The following is a 12,148-nucleotide window of genomic DNA, read 5'->3' as shown; positions in this document are numbered from 1 at the left end:
ACAACTCGATCGGTAGTTTCTGAGGGTGCTCTACAAATCTAGGTATCATACTTGGGGTTCTCCGCCAATAACTAAACAGTTGGCTAATCAAAGTAATTAGCTAGTCAGTTCTAGGGCAAACAACAAAATTGCCTGAGTTACTATAGGCTATTTCGAATAGTATGCGTTCGTTTCAATTCGCTTCCGACGTGCCTTTCAGTTTTAAATTCTTAGCTCATGTTATGTGGGACACGATGTATATGCAAGGCATGCTGACATAAAAGGAATTCTGAGGGTGGCACAGGTTCCCACATATGCACCGTCAAAGTTGCGGTAAGAATTCCCTGTTGCTGCTCCCTACCTTTTTAAGGCATTGCTGTTTTTGAAGCACAGAAGTAACTGGAACGCCAATGCATCTAGTTGGAAACCTTGAAAATTAATGTGCAGAAACTAGCTTAATACTGAGAATTCGTTAAAGTGCACATGCCTTGCGATATCGCTGGCTACAATATGTTGTGACTATTATAAATAAAAGGTAGTTATCGTAGCTATGTTATTTGTACAATCAGATGTATTGATATCTCTTAGAAGTAATTAACGCCTCATTGAGTATTTCAGATTATGGGTTACAATTCTGCTGTTTGCCGCTCTGAAATTTAAAACAAATGGATTGCTTTTAAACTAAAGCCCTGTATATTTACCCGTCCAATAAAGAACCCCAGGAGCTCAAGATCGATCCGAAGCGCTCCTGAATGGCGTCTCTTATAGTCCTAGTGCTGCCATGGGGTTTTTAACCAAATTAATGACTCAACCCATCAATCCCTAAATATGAAAAGTGTGCTTGAGAACAAACGCCAATAAAGAAAAGGAATACCAGAATACCTATTTCCGCATCAATAACGGGATCCTCCTCTCAATCAAGCACCGTATATCGCCGCCGCATCACGCATATCTCACCGCACCAGTTATCCCCTTCAAGTTGCCCGCCCACTATCACGTACTACTACGTTTTCAGCTTCGTTATTTCTTCGAGCAGCCACGGACTGGAACGGCCTACCCCATGACATCGTCGCCATCGCTTCAACACCTGCTTTTCAAGAACGCGTAACAGATCACCTTCAATGTTAAATCACCATCTCTGTTTGTTTTCCTCACTACAAATGTAATCCCACCCCTTATGCAACACCCCCCTTATGCAACACCCCCTGGGCCTTTAAGGAATAAAACTGAACTGAAGTGAAGCTTACCTGGACAAAAAGAAGTGGCCGAATGTGCCGTTCGGGGTCCACAGCAGTCCATGTCTGTCTACGGACGCGACCAGATTGAGTGCCATGGAAAAGCCCAGACCCCCGTAGAACATGGCGTCGGTACCGCCAGGATAGTACAAGGGCGGAGCAATGGCGCCCACGGCCACCTTGACGTCGCCGCTGGAGGGGTCATAGAGCACGTACGGCAGTGCGTAGTTGACCGCGAAGCTGAAGACGTCGATGTCAGCGTGCGGGTCATGCATCTTAGCAGCGCAGCGGCTCGTCTTCACCCAGTACTCGGCAAACGAAAGTTCAGTGCTGGGAAAATCACTGTACATACGCTCGAGCAGGTCGTTTTCCAGGAAACGCTCGGGGGGCCACAGCTTTAGTCGCGTCAAACGCAGCTTCTCGACCGCGAGAGTCCGGCTTTCAATGTCCAGCCATTGCGTTGCGTTGGCCGCGTCCGCAGCCGCCGACACCAAGCTATCGAAGCCTGCTTTGACGGCGGCGCGCTGTGCTGGCGTGAAGCGCGACACGGAGCTGAGCGCAATCACCAGGAGCCGATAGGCGGCCTCGACGAATCGCTCGCAGAAGTACGGCCGATATGTGGTGATGCCCTGGTCGTACCGATTCTCAAGCAGCTGGATATCCGCTGCCGGAGCAAATAGCTGCACGCAAGACCAGGCGATCAGCGAAAGCAGCTCGGTTCTTCTGTACGATGACATCACGGTCGCCATAGTCCGGAAGAACTCTACGTCGCCTATGAAAACCTGGTCGTTGGGCTTCACTTCAGGCTCAAGCTCTGTCTGTCTGAAGGCACGTAGCCACAGCTTGGAGGCCAGCGGCGGAGTGTGAAGTCCTATTCGAGTGATTCGCACCAGAGCTGGTTCGATTACCTGAAGACGCCTTGCGTTCAGCAGTTTTCTGAAGACGTCACCTTCCATAACCATAGTCCTGTTGATAAACTTCGTATCGACCCCATACATAGTGTAGTTTCGGTTAAGGATGTAGAAAAACGTTGCCCAGTATTTCGCGTATCCGCCGGTGCTTTTGACTGTGAGATGCTGCTTATACAAAATTGGTATGAGGGAACTGGGCTCTAATATGAAACGCCAATTCGGTGAGGACAAGCGCATAGCGCGCACTTGGAAGAATAACGGGACCTGCCACTTGAATGCTAGCGTCATCAGTACGTCCAGGGCGCTGGTGTCACTTGGCGTGGGTTTCTCTGGCCAGGACAGTCTGCATTCGTTGAGGAACTTCCAGAAGATGTCCAAGTTCGAGCCGTACTGTGATCGGTTGCCCATACAGGACTCGTACATGGCCATTGGTTTGTGGCCCACACTAATGCTTTTCATCCCTTCGCTGAGTACGCTGTAGAAATGCGGAAACCACGATTTCCTTACGTCATCCATGGCCGAGTTCGAGTACGCTAGGTAGCCTTTCGAAGGCGACCAAGCGGAGCAGACGTAGGCGCTAAAGTTGTGGCATGGATCGAGGTCGCGGTTTAGTCCATTAGAGAGGCGCCACGAGTGGACGAGGCAGTCCTCAGTCTTGCAGAACGGTGGCGATGGTGGTGATTTGGCGCCTCGTGCGAACAGAAACACAATGACGATTGTCACGGCCGTCACGATCAGCATAAGGACGATCATAAGGGTGAGGTGCTGCACCTTGATTGACACACCTGTTGCAGTTAGGACAATCTGAGAGCTGCGTGGAGCCTGCAAGAAAATATAAAAATGAAGAGGCATTTAGGCAGATTTCGGCTAAAAATTTTGTTCGAAATGCAGAGTGATCTGTCTACAGTGGCGACGTCCACCATCTTCTCGGTGACGTAGTTGCGAATCGCCTTTATGCTGTGCGGATCGGCGATTGTCGCGGTGTGGCTATTCAGAACTGTAAAATGTATCAGTCGCCTTCATCGTCCAGCGAATCGGACAACGGGAACTTCACTGCGCTCCCACCAATCAACGAAGCTACGACTGCTCTTCTTTCAGCCCTACATATTCGTCCAGACTGCCTTGGGTGGCGTGGTGCTTTGCAACCAAAGCTTTCGTCGAGTCACTTTTCATGCTGACCGGCGCTGTTAACATTTAGCTATTTACTCGGAAGAATGGTCCCTACGCTCCCGAATTCCTGACTAATGCCCGTGTGACAACTATACAAGGAAAGCTGTCAGTTGTCCAAGGGGCGGGGGGAGGTCGGAGCCCGGACCCGACACGCTTTACGGACCCTCCGCTCCCCCTTGTGCATATATATATATATATATATATATATATATATATATATATATATATATATTATACACGCACACAACATTTAATCACGTTCGCACTTGAAGAAAGTTCGTGTGACCTCGAAGGATCAGGCACTCAAGTTCCAGGCTTACTGAGCACTAGTTACGAGACCTCATTGAAGGAGGCAGTTTAACTTCACAGCCTGAGTCTCCCGGATGAGGCAAACGACAAGTGAATTCACTTAATGAGGAATATATAGGTGTTTTGTGCATATTAGGTCGCACAGGTACACGTCAATGGTAAAAGCCATGTAAAGTCTTCTAAAAGTGTTAATACACATCGATGCAATCAAGAAATATTTTCCTGTCGCAAGTTCATATGAGCAGATAAACTGCAACATTTATAAAACTTACACAGTATACAAGAATCTTTGAACACAACTTATAACTACAATTACTGCCACAAATCAATGCGACTACGCAACGCAAATGTTAATTAGAGCATGCCTTATGCAATTGGCTTAATTTATTTCCAAGTGGAGGAATAAAGGATTATTGGATAATAGATTATAAGGCACACGAATAAACAAGCATATTAGCACATCACTGAGTAAATGCTGAAACAGCGAGATCCTAAAAGTGCGGAAGGACACGAAAGGAAGTAGGAATAGCGTGGACTACTTTATTGAGTAGCTGATAAAGCATATATGATGAATAAAATTCACAAGGGAAATGTACAGCATAAGATATATACTTTTAACTAGCGCAACGAAGCGTTTTTTTCATACGCAGAAGGCCTCACCTTGCTTTCGCTGATATTTACCCCATCTATATTCCTGTGCATTTACTTTTTGCGTTCTTTTATAAGCGACATGGTTTGCTTGAAGCTTGCCTCTATTGCCTGAAGCTCTACTCACTGCGTCCTTGCCTTGTATTAGCGCCTGATAACTTTTGCCAACTGAATACATCATGAACACCTTGCTGTGGAAGAAGCGCTCCGTAAAACGGGAGCTCTGGTACAGAACGGGTCAGATCTATGCGATAGCTCCCAACTTGTTTCTTTTATCAAGGCTTAACGCCACGCAACTTTGATGAAGCCGCATCGCTCCATTAAAACGAGAGCGAACGATTGTCCAAATTAATCGGTTATGCCCAATCAGTCAGTAAGAGCGCGCGTCTTCTAGTGTTTAGTGACCGCCCTTGGCTGTCCGTGCGTCTGAGGATGGCTACATACGCGGGCCGCGCGCTTTATTTTCTTCGCCGCGTTGAAGCTTGTAATCCGAGATGGGTGGTCCTTTCGCGTGTGCTCTCTCCCCGCGCGCCTAGTGTTATGCTTGCGTTGGTGTTGATATACGGTGGCAAATACGCTTCCTTCTCAACGTCAGACGGGTAATGGTGAAGTACCGACCAGCGACATGCCCACAGTTAGCTCTGTCGTTGGCGCTCACGCGTGTTGTTAGCGGGTGGATACTGCGACGTCCGCAGCCGCGGTAGAAGCGAGCTGCACGCGTGTTTTCTAGTTCGTGTTTTATCTGTCCACGTCTCTGGTCCTTATAAAGTACAAAAGCCATTTGAATGAGCGACTGTGGGTGCCAGAATAAGCACGTAATACTGAGCTGAAAAGGATGGCGGCTTGATGGGCATTATCTTCCCACGCGCTGAATGTTTGTGTTTGTTGGAGGTCACGTGATCAAACCAGCGTTTGGGAAGGAGAGGCGTAGCTGCGAATGACTGTGCGCAGCTAACGCTTACGCAGCCCGCGTGTCGTGTCTAATTGTGGGTAATCATTGGCGGGTGCAGTGGTTCAGGCCAAGCAGGGATGGCTGCCAACTTCATGCGCGCTCTCTTCCTTGCCGGGCTGTCTTACTGCGCCACTAGTGTTGTAGATTGCGTTGTCCAAGAGAAAGTTGTGATTGGAGATATCGTTGATAGAGGCCGTGTTGTAGCGGACATAAAGTTAGACAGATGATGATGATCAATCTAATCTGCGGAGTCGCGAGGTGAATCGCGCGGCTGCACGAAGCTTTCGCCCCTGCTGGCGGCCTTCTTCATAATGCCGGCGTGGTGACAGTGCACGCGTTCATCCACTGCGATATTTACAGGTTTACTTGGACAGTGCATTACGCTAGGCTTGTTATTTTAATTAATAAATGAATGTCACCTACAATTTATATGGCCGATAGATTTAACGTATAGACAGGCGCGTACAAGGACTGCACTATTCCGTGGCAATTTTGACGAGCCTAACATGCGACCGGCCCTTTGACCGAATTTTTCTAACGACATGCATGAAATTCGCCGTGCACTTCCGCGATCGTCTTCTCTCGCCATCTTGTAGCGACACGCGAAAGTACAGTGTGTGCGAAAATTCGATCTTGTTGAGCGTGATCGGAACCATCGTACCGAACGCGATTGCTGTTCGTTTGGATTAAAAAGTATATATATATATATATATATATATATATATATATATATATATATATATATATATATATATATATATATATATATATATATATATATATAAATATATATATATATATATATATATATATATATATATATATATATATATATATATATATATATATATATATATATATATACCAGAAAAAAAGCAGTTCTGGGTGCGGGTAAATATTCACAGTGAAGTAGACGCGCGTATGAAGCGGTTTATTGACGTTTCGGCCGGGGTCCGGCCTTCATCAGAATCGCATCAGAATATATATATATATATATATATATATATATATATATATATATATATATTGAAGGTGCAGTTGCTGGTGAGGCTGTTACATGGGTGCGGCCCTTACACGGATTTACACGGTAATAATTTCCCTTCCGGTAATTGTTTTATACTTCGCTATCACTAATACTACGTCGCCTTCGCGGTGCAATTGCAGTATATTTTTCTTTTTTTTTCCTGCGAGTCCGGGTATAAGCGCTGCTGCGCATGACTCCTATTGGATCTGATCTCGAGCGGATCCGGTTTCGCCTCATTTGGTTTTCTTATGTAATTATATACGTATTTATGACCTTTTCATGAAAGTGGCGATGTTTCCATCACTCATAAATGTAATTATTTGAAGTATATTTATTTAACGAGTGATTAGCATTGTCTATGGAAGGAAAACCAATACTGAGGCACGTATCATTCAAGTGCATTTCACACGGCATTGATAAAATGCTCTGGTGAAGGGGTCACTGAAATCTGCGGGTTTCTTTCAGGATCAAAAGAAACATGCAAAATAATTTGACGCGAGTTAAGCATAGGGCAACAGATTCGTTGTCTATGCATAGACTATCCATGTAATTAGAAATAATTGTTAGATGGCTACCTTGTTTCTTGAATTATTATAACCAACTTTTTCCTTTGTATGTATTTAAATATATAGTGTTTGTACATGGTGCTCACACTCTCAATTAAGAAAAAACTACATGAAGATATAAAGCACGGATGAGGTAGCCGCCGCTGGTGCTTCTAATGCGCTTGTCATCTTATTGGTAGGATTTGCAGAAATAAAGCGAAAATATGATTTGAAGCCTGTGAACTTCTGCACCGACAATGATGCAGTAGGTTTTTAAACGCAGTAAAACTTTAAGTGAAAACTCAAAAGGCAACTCAAAAGAAACGTCAAATGATGTGGGTAACAGAACGCCTGTCATGAAACTTCATGGGGGCGTGGGGCAGGTGTCGGCATCACCGGGGAAGGGGGGGGGGGGGGGTTGAGGGCTCTGCGCCCCTGTCCTCGGGGAAACGTCGGAGAGGGCCCGGGCTCTGGAGCCCCACCCCCTCCCCGCAGTCGCGCCTATAATAACATTGCATTGCATTCCAAGCCCCCAGATATTTTGCGTCGGCAACAAAACGCGTCTCGCGTGAAAAATCGAAGCTCCAGCAGTATAGTGCTGTTGTTCGGAGCTTATAAAACTTCATGCACAAAGCTCCATGCATGAACTCTGGATTCTGTGACCCGAAACTGTGTGAGTGAGGTCGCACATGCATGATGCCGTGAAAATGCAGGACAAGTGTGATCAGCAAGTTGAGCGTCGAGAGTTTGCTTGTTCCGCGCGATGTTTTTTCTCATGTGTCAGTGCTTCGGGAGAAATGACTTTGCGCGGGTTCTCTCCCACTCGCGTTCCGTTACACTGCTTTTGTGCTGCAGGCGTTCGCAAGTATTGCAGATTTAGCTGCTTACAGCCACTATGGCTTCAAGCACAGCGCAATAACATGAGCAAGCCTGGAAACACGCGGTTAGCAAAACTACGCAGAACAGCGGCGCGGTACCAGAGGTGAAAAAGGAAGAGACGCGCACTAATAAAATGCCAAATTGAAATACGGAAAAGGAAAAACATGCGATTCAAAAGCGTGCTGAGTGGTTAAAATGCGACGGCTTGAGAATAGAGCGCGCGATCCTTGTCTGTCTACGCCGTCGGTGAGCAGCTGGGAAGATAGGTTAGGACATGTGCACCGAACGTGATACCCGCTCTTCCTTTTTTGTCTCTAGCGTGACCAAACATGATTTGATGGACTTTGCTGAGCTGCCCAGATTTTTTAAGTTAATAAATGGCTTCAATAAATGACATCCCAGCGCACTTGTGTTAACCTGTCAATGCGATTTCCTTCTGTTTTTTTTTTTGGTACGACTAAAAATTACAAATTTCGTGAAAGACGCGCTCTCTTCCCAGAAGTTACCTTGATTTTACTTTTGTGTGGAAAATATTTAAAGCAAAATGTGCCGCACTAACCCGTGAGGAGCTTTTCAGTTTTTTAGCAATTTTTTTCGAACAGCCAAAATGCTCCAAACACTTTAATAGCACTACGTGCGTTGTATGTTGAACAGCACTGTTTTGCACAAAAATTAGAAAAATGGTTGCACGGAAGGGTGCGTTGCCTTTCAGCGTTAATTTTAAACGAAGCTGATGGGGATAAAAAAAAAAGGCACAGATAAAAAAAAACTGTTTCATTGGGGGGGGGGGGGGTGGAAGTGAGGTTGTAAGGGTCTTTTATACATGCCGCTTTAAACAAATGGGCACGCCGGAACAAAATGGAAAATGCCGTGAGCGTAGGCCACTGATCACCATGCGGATTATATTTGATGCGATGATTTTATCCTGGCTATTGCCCTCCTCTCGTCAGTACTAACAAAAAAAATAAGCAAGCCTGGCTTCTTGCATGCGTTATCAAAAGCGTCTTGCTTCGAACACAACAGCGAACCACAGGAAGAGGACACCACAGAACAAGGGTGAAAGAAGTAGCTATGCGTGAAATTAGGCTGTCGAGCGAGCAGTTTCATTTTGCCGCGTCTTAGACACGATGTCGCCTAGCGCGTTGCTGCAAAGATGGCAGATTACACTTAACATTTCGAATGCCCTTAATTAGGTTTGCAATAACGAATGAGGAAAAATGTAACTGTTTTGATTAGCATGCCCGTTGTGTTGGAAATTTATCCGCTCTCCAAGAAATTGTTCATGCGAGTCATTCTTGCAACAATGCAACAGCGAGCTTCTAGAATGTAAGGGAACGACCACTTTCGTGAACGTTTCTTTTTTCTTTCATACTAGCTACATTATTAAATCTTTTTCTACTGCTCATAAAAACCTTCGGAATACTTTTTTTGAAATTTGGTTGCTTTGATGTCGAATTTACTTCGCTATTTGTGGACACGGTGTGCGTATTGCTTCCACCATCTACGCGCACAGAGAAAATATTCATTTAAAATGGCTGTATGAGACGCAGACTGCTTAGATATTGAATATCGGTATTGGCGCCACAACCTGAGCACATGCACTGTTGTAAGGGGGTCAAGCTAAAGAGACGGAGCGACGAGGCCTAAGATCCTCGTCAGCGGGGCACTAGGCGAATGCGCGCAAGAGACCTGCTACTTGCAACCACTGTTTACGTCGTCAGGTGTAGTCATGTATCTTAATAAATACTCATCGCCGACATCGGCGAAGGGCCTATTTTTGTAACAACAAGAAACGTCATCTGTCTTGCTGTCGTTTCTTTTCTTGAAAAGTGCGCGGCTATTTTCTTGTCAAGAACGCTATGCGACGCTGATAACACACGCGCCGTTTGTGTGACCGGGCATATCAGGCGCCCAGCGTTATGGGAAAGAAAGGTACGAAACGCAGCTTACCGTTACATATATATATATATATATATATATATATATATATATATATATATATACATATATATATATATATATATATATATATATATATATTGACACGTGTATTTATATTTATACACGTGTCAATATATATATACATTTATGTCAATATATATATACAATATTTATATTTATATTTATACGCTCGAAGGGCCCAAATGCGTACAGCCTGCCTAGAGTACTGAAAGCAGGGAGACGCATAAGGATATGAGATATCGTTAACTCTTCCATGGCACAAATAATGCCACCACTATGCTATAAGGAGCCCTGGAAGATATTCTGATCTGCAGCCAGCAGATTCCCTGTCCTAACAGGATGAGTATTGATGCAATGCAACGTAATTCCATCAACGTTCATACCACTTGTTGCGACGAAGACAACCGCGATACCGCCATTTTGATAGGCTGTGACTGCTTGTTAGGAGTGGAACATCATAAACATGGTGAACACAATGGACTCCGTGCAGAAGGCTGGCTAGCCAAGAATCAGCTAAGTCCCTTACCTTCACCCCAACCACCAAAGCAATCGACACGAACGATCAGACAAGCTGGACTGCTTCAATGTAATCGCAATGAGCTCGACGAGAGGAAGATTAGTTGCGACTGCTGTCAAGGGAGAAACGGAAAGCACGTACTATTACCAGATCAGCAAGACCGCGACTCAGCGTGAACTTCAAAAATAACATTGCCGCCGACCAACTGATGGAAACGACGGGATGGACGAACTCGGTCTGCGAACGTTGGTCACAGAGGACAAAACGGAAGTGTTCGAAAGAAGTTCCGATCAACCGCACGCGAAACCACTGGGCATTGACAGAAGTTGGAAGCAGCACAACTGCAAGCTTTCGCGAGGACATACCGAGGCTACCATTATAGAGACCGTATTTACTGCTCAAACAAATACCACGATCCCGAAAGAGCGTTCTCCGCTGGAGGCGAGTCCTGCGCCGGGGGCACTACCTAGAAATTCGAAAGGCACTTAATTGAAGGAATACCACAGAGGCCGTTACCATCTGATTCAGCAAGGAAACAATTCATTAAATGTCATTCTTCATTCCTGCTTCCTCCCTGCGTCCGTGTCTGTTCTGGGGGCGCACCGCGCGTTTCTTGTTCGCCTGTCGGCGACTATGCTGACCGCATCGTCAATGCGAGAAAAATATTTCGCTTATTCACACGCATTTGAACCGGCAAGGCCTACGCAAAACTGCTCTCGTCTCTTTATCACTACACTATTGTCTTCGGAAATGTTGGACACAAAACTGTGAGTAACGGCACGAAGGGGCGTAGGAGAGTGAAAAGGTGACAAGTAGTATGAAACTCACGTGATCCAAATAATAGTACGAGGTCCTCCGAGCTTCTGACTTGATTCGCTGGCCTTCGAGGTGTTCTTCGTTGATGGTGTTAAGTTCTTGAAGGACAGAGGACAACGAAGCGTGCTGGTGAGATAAACTTGCTTTGCGACTTGACTGGCTCACTTTGCGTCCATCTTGTGGCTCCGGCTGTCCTTCCGAGAGCTTCGGAGAGCCCTCGGCCCTCTCCTTGATCGAGGTAGCGGACAGCGTCTGGATTGTATTCGCACCGCTGAAGGCGCACTCCGGAGACTGAGCTGGCAGGGTGGTTTCACATTCTGGTTGGGGCGCCTGTTGTTCCTTCTGCTCTGGGAGCTGGATGCTCTCTCCAGGCTTCTCCGTCGTCGGAGCAGTGGGAGTAGCAACGTGAGGTTCTACCGGACCAAAGTCGGCGGAAGCGAGTTGCTGCTGAGGCTCGCTGGGGTCCGAGGACTTGCGCTGGAAATCGGCGGCGAAAGACAGCCTCCGTTTGAAAGGGCTCTTATCGCGCGGGGGAATTACTTCGTCCAGTTGAAGGGCGGTGGTCGTGGCTACCGGCAAGTTCGATTCCAGCGCGGCAATCGCGGAGCCTTTCGTATCTTTTTCTAGACCGGTATAGCTGGGACGCCTGCGTGTTGCTTCGGACTTGCTCGAGGCCGATGAGCTGCGTGACGACGCATTTCCACTGGAACTGACGCTATGTTTGCGAGAGCGACGCCGCTTCTTGCTTCTCTTCTCGTTGGGAGCATCATTGTTTGGGACCATGTCGCTTGTTCTTTCGCGGCGAACTCCAAAGATGTTTCAATCCAGTAAAACCGAAGAAATTGGGGTGCGAGCCCTGGAACCCTCGTCTTCTTCTAGTGTTACCTCGTGGCGAGAGCAAATGGCGCGAGACCGCGCTGGCCATTTCTCACTGATTTCAGCGCTATATTTTCGGAGCCCCCACCGCAACTGTTAACGAGACTGTTAACAAAGGAAGTTTTATTTTCATTAAAATAATGATTATTTCCCTTTAAAACGATCTCTGTCGGAGACGCATACTTGCCCAAGGTTTTGTTCCATTAGTCAAAGGGAATTTAGAACTCCTAAAGTTTCATGGTTTCAGTGGTCTTTTCAAAGATGCATTTGTGCAAAATGGCAAATCTGCTTCCTTTATCAGATATTCTTTCTAGTCGGCACAAAG

General features: G+C 46.1%; 1 protein-coding gene across 3 annotated transcripts in view; it reads right to left on the bottom strand.

Annotated features, from left to right (window-relative positions):
- LOC135908976 (phosphate-regulating neutral endopeptidase PHEX-like) overlaps positions 1-11,807 on the bottom strand; it is a 32,449-nt gene extending 20,642 nt beyond the window's left edge. For all 3 annotated transcript variants that reach the window (XM_065440836.2, XM_065440838.1, XM_065440837.1), the window contains exons 1-2: positions 10,960-11,807; positions 1,227-2,947 (exon numbers count right to left, since the gene is read on the bottom strand). In XM_065440836.2, the coding sequence (XP_065296908.1) occupies positions 1,227-2,947; positions 10,960-11,730 (2,492 nt within the window). In that variant the 5' untranslated portion in view covers positions 11,731-11,807. The remainder of the gene's footprint in view (positions 1-1,226; positions 2,948-10,959) is intronic.
- Positions 11,808-12,148: the final 341 nt, after the last annotated feature.

Source organism: Dermacentor albipictus, chromosome 2 (assembly GCF_038994185.2).
Source record: "Dermacentor albipictus isolate Rhodes 1998 colony chromosome 2, USDA_Dalb.pri_finalv2, whole genome shotgun sequence".
NCBI classification, from domain to species: Eukaryota; Metazoa; Arthropoda; class Arachnida; order Ixodida; family Ixodidae; genus Dermacentor; species Dermacentor albipictus.
Note: the sequence above shows the minus strand (reverse complement) of the source record. Positions and strands in the feature narration are given on the sequence as shown.